This window comes from Topomyia yanbarensis, chromosome 3 (assembly GCF_030247195.1).
Source record: "Topomyia yanbarensis strain Yona2022 chromosome 3, ASM3024719v1, whole genome shotgun sequence".
NCBI classification, from domain to species: domain Eukaryota; kingdom Metazoa; phylum Arthropoda; class Insecta; order Diptera; family Culicidae; genus Topomyia; species Topomyia yanbarensis.
Window position 1 is genome coordinate 343,125,532 of NC_080672.1, and position 15,074 is coordinate 343,140,605.

At 37.2% G+C, this 15,074-nt stretch overlaps 1 protein-coding gene across 4 annotated transcripts in view; it reads left to right on the plus strand.

Annotated features, from left to right (window-relative positions):
- The window catches only part of LOC131689118 (uncharacterized), a 244,500-nt gene that overhangs the window by 146,691 nt on the left and 82,735 nt on the right, over positions 1–15,074 (plus strand). For all 4 annotated transcript variants that reach the window (XM_058973961.1, XM_058973960.1, XM_058973962.1 and 1 more), the window contains exons 4-5: positions 8,389–8,885; positions 9,902–10,001. In XM_058973961.1, the coding sequence (XP_058829944.1) occupies positions 8,389–8,885; positions 9,902–10,001 (597 nt within the window). The remainder of the gene's footprint in view (positions 1–8,388; positions 8,886–9,901; positions 10,002–15,074) is intronic.

Here is a 15,074-nt window from a genome sequence, read left to right on the forward strand (position 1 = left end):
TAAAAACGCTAATCTGCCATTGTTAGTTTGTCTCATCTTGAAAATAATAGAAAAATGTTGAAATTTGGATTTTTGCGTTGAAACAGCTTGGGTACTCGAATCATCATTTTAATCAGTTCATCGTTAAAACAACCATTCAAGATTTTTCGTTTTCAGTGGACTTTTTTTTAAATAAAACTAATTGTTTTTTACTTCTTTTGACAAGGATTGTTGAAATATTGAAGATAGTAGTGTTGATTTTTTGTTGATATGATCATAGTTTTGTTTTTAATAATCAAAAATAGCCCTGATAAGTGGATTAGAGAATTACAACTAGCAGGGAATATTGCGGATATTTTTCTACAAAAAAGGAAATGTTTTTTAGGTTTATGATATTTTATGTATTTTGCCGGATGCTTGAAATCCTAAAGTTTATCCAACAAACCTTTAGCTCCAGTAACACGAGTCACTATTCGTTGCGATATTCATAACGGCATAGAGTTTGGAAACGTCCTAAACTCATCACGTTGCATTTTTTAACGTTAACTTCCTTGCCGTTAAGCATCACTCTTGTACCATGCAGATGTCGAGACCGTAACTATGGTACAGAAAACTAATCATAAGCGAATATCAGTTTTCCAGACTTGATACGACTGCAGAGATCATTAATGAATGAGATAAAAATGAGAGGGCCTAGATGACTGCCTTGCGGGACGCCGCTGGGTACATTGAATATGCTTGACCGCGTGTTATTTATACAAACAAATGCGGTTCGATCAGAGAGATAGGACTGCAACCAATTAGTCGGCCAAGTTGGAAATCCTAGTCTCTGTAGTTTCCGGATTCCGGATTGCGATGCTGAGGAAAATTGCTTATTTTTTTTTTTTGAAAGCTTCAGAGATTCATGCCTTGAATGCAATGTGCATGCTATTTTTTATAAACTGCGGAAAATTTAGATTAGGACGCAAGTAACGTGAAGAAAATTTAGATTAGGACGTAAGTCTTCTGTTTCAACATTCTAGTAAAAACCGTCGGCTACCCATATGTACAGAAAAGTTGGTGCCAAGTGGTACAGTGAGTAAACAAAGAGACTCTCCCGATGTTACTTACGTCCTAATCCAAATTTTCTCCAGATTTATCAAATGCAGTAATACCAGAATACATAGCTTATCTTAAAGGTTTTTTAGTCTACTATATTTCGATACTCTGAATAGATGAAGTATTCATGTCTTCAGCAAAGTTGTTTTAAATGGCATTTTCGAAAACTTTGTTGGAGGCATTGAGTCTCGAGTAAAATTTGCTTGAAGAGTAAATTCTTTATAATTACTGCTAGGAGGATTCACCGCCAAAATTATTTTATCAGAAGATGTGCTGTTTTACGTTGAAAAATTCTTCAATAATACTTATTCTATTCTATTCTATTCTATTCTAACCCTTACACAGCCAGTATTGAAAAGCATCCTGGAAAATACTGCAGTTAGTCTGTAGTGTTTTTCTTGTCAATATTAATATTTGAAGCATATTTTCATATGTCGCAAATATTAAAACGGCCAGGCCTACTGTGCAGAGTTGGGTTTGAAGATGTTTCAAAATGGGACGGCAATTAAACTATTCATTTAATGGATAATTTAATTAACGAATTGTTTTGAATCTTAAAGGAGGAAGAAACGAGGACAACCGTACCGACCGTTTCAGTATAAAGGGAATATAATAAATCGTTGGAAGTGACTTGGCTAAGAAGGTTAATGTCACTCCTTTGGTCCTTTGGGATGGGACATAGGTATTTACACCTTGCCCTGGCTAATAAGCCTAGGTTAAAGCGCCTTTACTCGCTCTCAAATTTACCGTGCCGAGTCAGATAAGAATATTAACAATAACTACATAATTCCGAAGAATTTGGAAGTAAGTGCAGACATTATTATCTTTTCACTAGAGACAGGCGATCCACGTATCCAAATCCATGACACAGTTCGTATAATGCCCTGATACACCCTTCCTGCCCAAATATTGAAATAAATAAATATCATGGATTAAATGCATATAACGAATCTTAGAGATATACTTTAGATAGTAAAAAAATGAAATACTTAGAAGGATTTTTTTTACATTTTAGCGACACTCAACCAGCCAGAGACCACTGGGTAGGGAAAGTTATGAAAATCAGAGCCATAGCACTCAAGTGAGAGCAAGGATGTGAAGCAAACAGATCGGAAAACCAGAAGCGGCAGGGCCACTAGAACAGGCCCAACATCGTACGGGCCCAATCCCTGTCCTCTACCAATGAGGGTCGAGCCTAGGCAGCACAACCACGAATCACCCTAGCTCACCAGCATGTGTCCTGGCAGAGATAGACCATCTTTACCGTGACAACCGACATGGTAAAGATGGACACGTCCATCTCCACCAGGACACACGCCAATGAACCCGGGTGATTCGTAGCTATGCCGCCCAAGCTCGATCCTCATTAGCAGAAGACAAAGACTAAGCCCGTACGACACTAAGCCCGCTCCAATGACCCTGCCACCCCTAGTCCTCCGATCCGTCCACCTCACATCCCTGCTCTCCCCCGAGTACCGCGGCTCCAACCTTCATAAACCCCCCCCCCCCCCCCACCCAGCAATCTCTAGCCAATTGAACGCCGTTAAAATGCAAAAAAGAAAATGTGACTAAGATAGTCGAAATAAAAAAAGGGGAAAAAACTTAGAAGGAATAAAATTGCCTGCCACTATGGAAAAAATGACATAACTATTTGTAGGTAGAAACAATATAATCAGAACGATCTCACCGGTTATTGCAGATAAATCACACTGCCTTGTGACCCTGTCGGCGTTGGTTGTGGATTGATGTTTCGCTTCTGATGACGAGTCAGTCTTGCAGTTGGAATCTGCTGGAGCTAATCCACTAGCCGCGATGTATGTTGCAGCCACAACTGGGGTCGTTCAGTGGCGTCAAAAGCGTTGTTTTTGCAAACTAACTCCAAAAATGGACCAATATTGACGAGTGTGGAGTGAACACCCATATCCGGAATAATATTTTGCTACTACTTGTTCTTTTGTTACCACTAAATATACAAGTTCTTGGGAATGGAAAATTACGCGTCAAACGAAACAATGCGTCCGTTCTCGAACACAGCCTACTCCGAAAAATTCTTCAATAATACTTAACATCGAGATTTAAAAGTTTCGAATGAATGTCACCGTTATCGAGCATTTACTGTTACTTTCCTTCACTATTCAAGCTCACAACTTAAAAACGAGTCCTAGCACCTAGTGCACGAAATTTTATAACGCCATTCAATTTAGCACTCAAATATACACCATTAATAGCCACCAACTTGAAATATATTGATTTTTTTTTATTAAAAACGCTACGCGATCTCAAAAAATACATTTTCAGCAAATGTTGAAAGGTATGCAAGTTTTCGGTGAGCAAGTTTATGTTTTATAGACAATTATCCTATTCAAACTTACTTTCCCATTCGAAAAATTGTCCCTAATCCATATTTTGGAACACCTCTTCAAAAAAGAGCTCATAATAATTCAGGCTGTTTTTTTACTATATATATATATATATATATATATATATATATATATATATATATATATATATATATATATATATATATATATATATATATATATATATATATATATATATATATATATATATATATATATATATATATATATATATATATATATATATATATATATATATATATATATATATATATATATATATATATATATATATATATATATATATATTGATAGAATTATAATTATTATTTTATATTGATGTAATTATAAGTGTAAGAGATAAGTTACAAGATCCCCTTCCCACGATTTTCCAAAAGCCATCATGATGCTTTTGTTTATTAATTTCGTTTATTTGATAGGCACAAATGCGTTAGCTTGGCGGTGCCGAATTCTTTTGTTTTAACATTTTGGATATCTTAAAACTAGGAGGTTACAATGTTGAAATATTTTTTTATAAAAGAGAAAAAAAATTACAGCTATCTTAAGACTAGAAATAAGATTTTATATACAAGAGAGGGCAAAAAAATTTTTATGAAAAATTTTAAAGCACGGGACTCAGTTTGATATACAAGAGGGGGGAAAAATAGTATTTTGCGAAATATTTTACAGTTATCTTAAAACTAACAATATAGTTTGGTATACCAAAGGGGGGAAAATATTTATGAGAAATTTCACAGATATCTTAAAACTAGGAATACAATTTTATTTACAAGATGGGGGACAATAGTTTCAATAAAGAGTAAAAATTACAGCTATCTTAAAACTAGGAATACAGAATACAAATTTGATTTTCTTAACGAAGAAGATATTCAGGGGGGACTTATTTCCATATCAGTGCAGCAGCAGTTGTATCAAAGACAGGCGAGAGAAGGCGTAGATGGTGACAGGGAAAGAAGAGCAAAACTTGAAACTTTCAGGCAAATGGGAGATCAGCGAAACAAATTAGCGCCTATGTCTAGTAAGTCGTCGAGTACCGGATTGGCGGAAGGTTTTCTTCGGACCCGCGGAGACTCCTTCAAAAGTCATCGGATCTTCGAGACCTTCTATGCAAGCGTAGTGGTAAGAGCGACGGCGATTACATAGTGGCACTCTGGAGCTGATCGGTTCCACAAGGCAAGAGGAAATTTCTAAAAACGAGAAATAAAAGCGAGGGGCTAAATTGGGATATTTATCGTTTTTATGAAAGTATAAATAAGGGACATACAGAGAAGATCACGATTAGCCAGCATATCTAGGACTGGGACATTGGGTGGTCTTCCTCGGGCCCGAAAGGTGTCCTTTAACTGAGACCTGGCGTCCAAATAGCCCAGACAACGTGCTCGATGTCGTGATAGCCCTCGTCACAAGCGCACAGACTACTCTCCGCAAGCCCAATACGCCGAAAATGCGCATCCAAGGTGTAGTGGTTGGACATTAGTCGGGACATTACACGAATAAAATTCCGACCCACATCCATCCCCCTGAACCAAGGCTTCGTTGATACCTTTGGGATAATGGAATGTAGCCATCGTCCAAGTTCACCATTGCTCTACGAGGTTTGCCAACTGTTGAGTGTCCTTTGATGACAAATACTAAAAAATCCGTTGAAACAGATTGGTCTTTCGTATATGTCACCATCTAATGCGCCCACCTTTGCTAATGAGTAGGCCTTTTCATTGCCTGGGATAGAGCAATGAGAGGGGACATAAACAAAGGTAATTTGATAAGATTTTTCAGATAACGTACACAAGGACTATCGTATCTTCCCCAGGAAATATGGGAATTGCTTTTTGGGCTTCATCGCACGAAGAGCCTCGATAGAGCTGAGGCTGTCCGAAATGATGAAGTAGTGATCTGTGGACAGAGTGTCGATGATCACAAGGGTGTACTGAATTGCAGCTAGCTCTGCGACGTAAACTGAAGCGGGATCATTGAGCTTGAATGAAGCGGTGATAGTATTGTTGAAGATATCAAAGCCAGTGGACCCATCGAGATTTGATCCGTCAGTGTAAAACATTTTGTCACAGTCGACTTCTCGGAATTTATTATAAAATATATTGGGGATCACTTGCGGGCGTATATGGTCCGGGATTCCACGAATCTCTTCCTTCATGGATGTGTCAAAGAATACAGTAGAATCAGAAGTATTTAGGAAACGAACACGGTTGGGAGTATACGAAGAAGGATTAATGCTCTGTGCCATGTAGTCGAAGTACAAGGACATAAATCGGGTTTGAGAATTAAGCTCGACGAGCCTCTCGAAGTTTTCAATCACCAACGGGTTCAGAATGTCGCATCGGATGAGCAATCGATATGAGAGTTCCCAAAATCGATTTTTTAGCGGAAGAATGCCCGCCAGTACTTCGAGATTCATCGTATGGGTCGAGTGCATACAACCCAAGGCAGGTCCCTTTGCCTTTGCGGAAGCCATATTGTGTATCTGACAGTAAGCCATTTGCTTCGACCAAATTGTCATGCCGAAACAGGATCACTATCTCGAACAACTTCCGAATACAGGACAGCATTGCAATTGCGTCGATACGAGTTGTGGCTGGTTTTTCTGGTTTATGGATGGCGATGACCTTCACTTGCCTCCAGCCTTGAGGGACAATGTTACCCTCAAGGAACTTGTTAAATAAGTTCAACAAGCGCCTTTTTGCAGTGTCAGGCAGATTGTTCAGCAAGTTGAATTTGATTCTGTCTAACCCTGGGGCGTTATTGTTGCATGACAAGAGAGTAAGTGAGAACTCTACCATCGAAAACGATGTTTCGTTCGCGGTATCGTGAGGAGACGCGGCGCGGTACGTTTTCTGTACCGGGCCGGAGTCCGGACAGATCTTCTTGGCAAAAGCGAATATCCAACGGTTTAAATATTCCACGTTCTCGTTGGTACTGTTTCGGTTACGCATACGCCGAGCCGTACCCCAAAAGAGTGCTCATCGCTGTTTCTCTCGTTAACTCGTCGACGAACCGGCGCCAATAACAATGTTTTGGAAGGTGATCCCACATGCAATCTAACTGTAGCGATGTCGAGCATAGCGATAAAACCAACGCACTTGCGCGTGCTGGTGGTGTAGGAATCCGCGTCATTTCTCCCGTGTTTAAGATGGTCATGTTGAAATTGTCGCAAAGATCTTGGATTAATGTTGATCTATTATCATCGCGAAGACATCCCCATACCGTGCCGTGCGAGTTAAAGTCTTCCAGAACTAACTGCGGTGCCGGTAGGGATTCCGTGATATTACAAAGTGTTCGGTGCCTTACCGAGGCTCTAGGAGGAATGTAGATGGAAGCAATGCAAAGGTCTTTGCCTTTGATTAGAACTTGACAAGCGACAATTTCAATGCCCGGTGTTGAAGGGAGGTTAATTCGGTTGAAAGAATAGCGCTTTTTAATCCCCAAAAGTACTCCTCTGTAAGGGTTTTCTCGACCCAGGCGAATTATATTAAAGTCGTGGAAGTTGATATTTATATCGGAAGTTAACCAAGTTTCACATAATGCGAAAACATCACATTTTAAACTGTTTAGTAAAAATTTGAAGGAATCGATTTTCGGGAGGATACTTCTGCAATTCCACTGTAGGACAGTGATCGAATCAGTGACCTCATTTGATGACTTAGCCATCGAAGGATACGATCGCTGCAAGGAGGGGCCGTTTATCATGATGCTTTAATCAATATGTTCTCAGTGTAGTGATCAGACAATATTCCTCCAAAAATATTTTGTACAATTTTTAATTAAATTAGTCAGCGTCAATTAATTTTTTTCCAATCCATTTTATTGGGGTGAGTTTCAACCACCAAGCCCCCCCCCCTGGCTACACCACTGATAATTCGTCAATATGCTATTTCCTGTGCTATATCCAGATAACATATTTTTAGGATTTTTAGTGTCTACTGTCTTAGTTTTGGAACTGTTTTCATTAATAACTTAAATTAATAACATTATTAACTATCAGAATTAATACAATTATGCAAAAAAAAAAAATACACTACTCCCGAAACAAAACTCTGGCAATGGGCCTGTGTGCGGATGCGATAATTCCTGCGTGGTTGCGCTGGTAGTTACGACGAACTCTTAATAAATGAATACAATAAAAAAACTATACCAGGAGCAGAAAACTATGGGATCCAATGATCAAAACTAATTATAGTTTGCTGCATCAAAACTCAGCTGAGCATCGTTACAGTGTTGGTTTTAATACGTTCTGATGCCTTCCACCGCGCAACATACCTAATTGTTTGTACAGACAGGCGAAGGTGGGATGTAGCTTTTATTATGATAACTGAATCAATGAGACACATCTCACACGATAAACATCCTAGCGCGTTGCATTCAGCATTCCCTTTGTCTTAATGGAATTAGAGAGCTTTCGGTTTCCTCTTCAAACCGACATGGGGAAGGAAAACTTCAACCGTATTATTAAACTTCACTTGCACAAGCTTATAATTTTACATTGTTACCCGTTGATTCGTTCCGCTAGCTGTTGTTTTAGGATTGTTCTTAACGTTCAAGAAAAAGCATGAAATCACTTTTTAAAGGTGTAAGCCGGTATACTCTCTGTCACAGCGGATCGCTAGAAACCGAATGACGAAATAAACAATTATTTCGAGGAAACAATTATTTTTGCTCAATTTACATATTCATAAATCAGAAAAAAACAACAAAGTTGTGATGAGCAAACTCGGCCTACATAATCGTCGATGAAAGTCTCAACTGCATCGTTAGGAGGTTCACTATTGTTGTTCCACGTATGCAACCTCAAAAGCCAAGAACTCATCTACCATTCCATTTGAACTTGTTATCTCTCATAATCCTGGGAAAAGCTTTAATGCATGTATCTCGGTTTATTAATTTTTTTTTTAACTTGGCTTTTTCCTTCCATTTGCAGCTTCCGTCTGGAACCCGAAGATATCGGCTGACAGTGATGGATGTTCTGGTTGATTACATCCGCCACAAATGCTCGGTACTGGCCGGGGAGCGCAATCCCGCAGTTCTACTGACCGAGAGCAATCAGATCGTAAGCAACTTGTACATCATTTTCGACGGTGACAGTGAGTTCGTCACGCTAACCCTACTGAAGACGGATCTGCTAGCTGGCAGCAGTGCCGTCGCTCTGATGTATCCGGTTTTCGAACAGATTCTCACCAGCCAGGCTCGACGAACGGCCCACCCGCTCAGCCTGATGGACTTTGTGCGACTGCTGCTGTGCTACAAAAAGTGGAAAGCCATGGTTCCGGCACGCCGAGATAAGGACTCTATCGGGGCGCTGGCAACGAAGATACTGCCGACGCGTTGCCCTGAGGCAAAGGCCAAACAGGATCTGCCGTTTGTTCGGATGCTTCCGCGGGTTAGCGCCACGGCAAAGGGGCAGGACAACGAAACCAGGTATGTTTGATATTGCAGTCGTAAGCGATTGTGTTTTTCGCGTTCCGCTTCCGGTTTTGAAATGCAGATGCGATACAGAGCAACAGTGGGAATGTGGTCTGGAAAATGGTGATAAATGATAAGCTATTCCGTGGCTCAGATTCTCATTTGCTTCTCATGTGCAACAACATTAACGATGGAAATGATTTATGAGACATAGTGTTATCAAAATGGGAATGCATTTGACGCTAGTACCAAAAAGACATATTACTTACATGTGAACGAATTTTTTCATGAAGACTATTTATAATTGTCACCCACAACTACCAGAGAAATCTTTGCATGCCATAAAAGCATCCAATGTTGTCAAGAAAGGCATTTTTGCAATATATCTATATGTAGCCCTTTCTAAGCTGCCGCTCTAAGTGTAATTGTCCCATGTATATAGGAAATCCCATAGAACATGGGACAAATATGCTTATAACGGCAATAAGTGAAATATGGTATTCCCTCTGGTAGTTGTCAAGGAAATCTTTTGTTGGATTGCTTGCTAATGGTTCGTATATTCCAATATGTACATTTGTACAAGTTGACGACGTTTTTTAGCACCGTCGAATCGATTACGTTGTTGGGTTAGGGGAATTGTTCACCACAGAATTGCGCATTAGACCGAAACCACCATTTATTCGAAGAATAGAGTCTCCCTAATATCTTGCTTCAAAATTTAAAAACGTTTTTGTATGGATTTTGATCTTAATATCTCTACTTATACATATAAACATTAAAATTAAAATCTAAAATACCAGCTAGCCTTATTCTAACGTTTACAAAAATTAGTTCCCGATTTAGTAGGAACCCTAATCCCTTGGTACATTTGTTTTGGTTCTAATGCAAGAGCCACTTGATACAGGAAAATTTTCGATTTTTTCGACACAGATATCCATCGAGTCGGAAATAATTTGTCAGCAAACCAACTTTAAAAAAATATTGCAATTTAAACGCTCGCTTTTTTGCTCTTCTTTTCATCCCAAAACAAGATTTCTCCTATCGAAGGACCTGATGGATATCGAACAACTTTGCACCATCTATTTTCGCGAGTATGAGAAACGATTTTTCCAGCGGTACGAAAGGAAACTGGTAAGTCACTGTGCAAGTTTAGTTTAGTTAAAATGTAGCCAATTTTAATCTAACATAGCCGCATATCTTCCTTTCCACCCCTTTAAACATAGCAGCAGTATAGAATGCAGCAGATCCAGCCAAGAAAAAAAAACTCGAATTTGTAGAAAACTTTACTTCTTCCAGTTTCCGTTGGCAACCTGCTAGTCCTTCTGAGCGGAACAAACAAGCTGGACGATTTATGTAATCCAGCATGCAACCACGCGTGAAGAAAGCAGAAAAAGCGTTCGATTGATTGGGCGGGTGATTGGAATAATGCCGATAGCTCTGCAGAATGACCATGCTCGGATGGATGATTGTTGAGGATTCACAATAATGCAGCATCAGCAATTTCCTTCTTTTCCGTTCAATTTGAATGGCCAATACTAAATAGCAGAACGATGTAGACGAGTTGGACATTGCATATCATATACACGGTATATCCCTAAACATGATTTTCTCAGCGATAAGAAAGGCCAATAGATGTTCCTAAAATTTACAAATCTTGTGCTTTTGAAAGAGTAATGGTGTCTGAATGACTAAATCGTAGCGATAGTTAAATTTTTTCCGCATACAAAAATTATAATTTGACTGTTATAGGACACCCGTTGAATAGTATTCACAAACTTTTAACCGAACCGGAGCTAGTTTCATTACTTTTAGTTTACATTTACATTTTAAATATATTAATCAGTCAATAATTTGGAATAGTGGCAGAGGTACTTGGATTTAAAAATCTGTAAACTTCGGTTTATTGAAAACCGTTGTTTCTGAATTTTTAAATATTAGCACATGACGAGTCCATCGTAAGATCACTTGAAAATGCTCATCCGGAATCGTTGCATTCTGCAAAGTTTTGACTTCCTTGTGACTGAAACATTAGTATACTATCCTAAATAGTAGAAATCTTGCTGAATTAAGATGTAATATACCCCCACGGAAAAAAATCTGTTCCTAAATTCATGAACAAAGGATCATGATTTCATGAACTGAACTATTTACGAAAATCGTGACCAAATTTCCTGAAATTGTGAATAAGTATTCATGAAACTATTTGTGTTTCTAAAAAACTAGTTCACCTCGAATATATACATGGCGTTACATTCGAATGTTCAGTTGGGTTACTGTCGTTGTTTCCTAGACATGTTTAGTTTTTGTTATGATTCTTGTTCATAATTTGGGAACACACAGACGACAGTCAAAAGATGTTCATGATTTCAGGAGTTTATTCGCGATTTTTGTGATCTTCATCACGTTACCGTGCTATTTTTTATATCGATTATAGAGGTTTTAACCTTAAGGTCAATCTCCTTTTCGGGTTAGAAAAATCTCTTATGAATTTTTTTTAACCCTATGTGCGGGGTCGGGACTCGAACCCAGGTGCGCTGCGTACAAGGCAATCGATTTACCAACTACGCTACGCCCACCCCCTGTGCTATTTTATTCATGAGTTTACTATCAGATTTTCCTGTCAGACTGGCGGGATTTACGTTCATGATTTCAGGAACATAGTCGCGCATTTCGTAATTTATATTCAAGTTATCGTCATATTTTAGTCATGAGTAGAGTGATTCATGTTCATGATCTCAGGATCTTAGTCACGATTTTTGATATTTTAATCACGAGTAATGAGATTTATGTTCATGATTTATAGAGCTTTGTCATGATTTTTGTGATTTCTATTTACGTTGTCGTGATATTTTAGTCACGAGTAGAGATTTATGTTTATTTATGTTCTTGATTTCAGGATCTTGGTTACGATTTTTGACATTTTTGTCACGAATAGTCTGGTTTATGTTCATGATTTCATGATATTAGTCACGATTTACGTAATTTCTGTTCACGTTATCCTGATATTTTATTATAGAGCTTGCAATTTGACAGGTGGCGTAATGTGTCTCATGTTCAAGAATCAGCAGTTTTATTTTGTGAACTATAATACCAACTCGATTTGTGGGGCTCAACGCAGTTTTTGTTTTCTGTCAAGACATCACACTGAACCTTATCAAATGCATAGCGATGTTCGAGGGCCAAACAGTTTTCTTATATCTACTGCTCGTACCTATTAATGGCCGCTAGCAGCTGAACCATTCATGAAAAAGTGCATGGAACAAAAAAGATGCCACGAATATTACCCCAAATTTCATTACCATTCATTTAATTACCATGTCGCATGAAATTGAAAATGATATGAAATATATTTTAAATATTACAAGCACACAAAATATATCGTAAATCATGTATTATGAATCATGAACTAGTTCACGAATCCATGAATAATATTTTATGATTTCGTGAACTATTTCACGATCACGAATGGTAAGTCGTGACTATTATGTTAGGTATCATGAAACAGTTCACGAATACATGAGCAATTTTTGATGATTTTGTTAACCATTTCAAGAGCATGAATGGTAAGTCGTGACTATTATACTAGGATTCATGAGCAAGTTCACGTATACAAGAAAAATATTTTATAATTTTGTGATTTATTTCACGGGCACGCATGGTTCGTCGTGACTATTATACTAGGAATTATGAACCAGTTCACGAATACATGAAAAATATTGCATGATTTTGTGAACAATTTCACGAGCAAGGATATTGGATCGTGACTAATATATTAGGAATAATGAATTATTTCACGAGGATTGAAGGGATTCATGAATAAAATTCCGAGTTTCGTGAACTAGTTCACGAGAAAATATCCAGAATGTTTTGATTTTGTGAACTAATGTTCCTAAATCTATGAACAACATCATGAGTTTTCCTTTGGTTTTATGATTAATTTTTATAAAGTTATGAACTAGTTCACATACAGAAAATCGATTTGGTAGCGGCATGGCGGAAACCGTGACTGAAGCTCACAAAACAAAAACAAATGTTTCCAATAATAAAAGCGTTATGCGAGCGTTACTGAAGGGAAATTGAACATAATTATGAAACACATGATGTTTGTTCATGGTTCTGTTTTCGTAACGTAAAAGCGTGATTGTTCCAAAATTCATGGCACTTTATTCACGATTTTGGCAACAATTTTTTTCCGTGCTGAGTTGATGTGGGAAACTATATACTATATACAAGAATTTTTCATGATTTCATTTTTCACCTTTTTAAGTTGGCACATTTTATTACATCGTTTCAATTTTCCGGGTCCACTCTTTTATTTTACCTGCGATTTTGTTTTTCAATTTTTACTGTTTACAACGGGCGTTGTTAACTGCTTTCCTTGTCGATTTAGCTTTTTTACCTTTTTCCGTCTAACTTCTTTCAATTTGATCGAATTTGTACTTTTTACATCCTCGCTTTTTAATGTCAATCTGTTCAGTGCGCCGTGGTAATTTTTTTAAGTACATTAAAGTTTCTATGATTTTTATATGCCTGCTGGATATTTTGGGAAAAACTCATTAAGGAAATGCGTTTTTCGCAAAAATGCAACTATAAATAGTTATAAATTTTTTTTAGGAACATTATATGTTACTTCCTTGACCTGATTCAAAGTCTGTACTAACAGGTTATCGTGCTCAATAAAATTACAAATCACAAATTACTTTCAACAACGCAGCTCGATTTTTTGGAAAATTTTCCATATATAAAACATCACAGTTAAGTTACTTGTGCCCATTTTTTCCGAAAATAATCATTTTATTTAATTATTCATCGACCACGCGTCTCCATCGAATTTAAATTTATTATAAATTGGTCGGTGTTATGTCAGACCGGACTAAGTGACATTGTATTGATTTCGAGAAAAACGAATTTAAAGTTTGAATCGGAGCATTATTTACGTTATAACTCTAAATTAGTTTTTGCCATAATTCTTGTTTATTATAATTTATTTCAAATCAGGCAAGAGTCGAATATAGCTGAAAAAATCGTTTATCCAATGCTATCATTATTTCTTTTTTTGCGATTTTGCGACTTAGTCCGGTCTGACTTAACCCTTTAAAAGGCCCAGAGTTTTCAACTATTATTGAATGTTATATTAATAGAAACACGGTTCTTTCACTTAGCTTAGAATGTATTTACATTTAACTGAAACTTTAAACTGTTTTGAAAATATACTTGCTACCGCCCGTTAGAAAACGTTGCAAAATGAGACCACAGATTACAGACGTTTATTCATTCATTTTATTTTTTACTTTGCAATTTTTACCGCTCATTAACCAAATTTTCGGATTACAAACAGTTGTTTTTACAAATTTGCATCACCAACTTATAGGGTCTAGAGTATTTTTTTCAAAATTGAGCTAATTTATTGTCCAAAAGGAAATCGCCATATTTTTTTCAAAAAAACTCTTCACCAATTAGACAAAGTGTCACTGTATTTCAATAAAAATAATAAGAATAGTTGTCAGACTCCTAACAAGTAGATTTCATAAGCTTGGAACACTTCTCACTTCATATTTCTGCATCATGAACGTAACGAAAAGGTGGCAATATAGTTGCCACTGCCTTATAAAGGGTTAAAGAGCTGAATATTTCCTTTGGCGACCGTAGGTTTCCTCATCACAGTCCTCAATATGGGTTGCTGGATCGGTCAACCCAATAATGTAATTTTTTCAGTTGATTGATTAATAGCAAATAGATTGTTTTTCACATAGTTGCTTGTTGCGATCATACAATGAGATAATTGATTAATTGATTTAATCGTTTAACTTAAAGGTATAGCAGAGCATTGTGTTCTGCTACATTTTAGAATTTTGTTACTGTAAAAGGATCATCAATAAACTATGTGGTAAAAGGGAGGGTGCAATGGAAATTGAAACATATGGGAACAGAGGAGTAAGCTAGAACGTAAAGTAGCATGTTTTTACTGAAGACTATAGTCTCCAGTTCTGAGATGATTTCAATATTGCACTATATCATTTTTTTACTTAATTTTTTCACGATTCTACTTTGCTGCCATTGTACTTTGTCGCGTATCAACTTTTCATTTAATAATTTTTCGATATTCGGTTTTTTGAACTTTGTGATATTTTGTACTTTTCCATTACAGGTTTTTCACTTAGTTTTACGTTTTTCGATTTGACACTTTTTCCACTTTTAGATGGT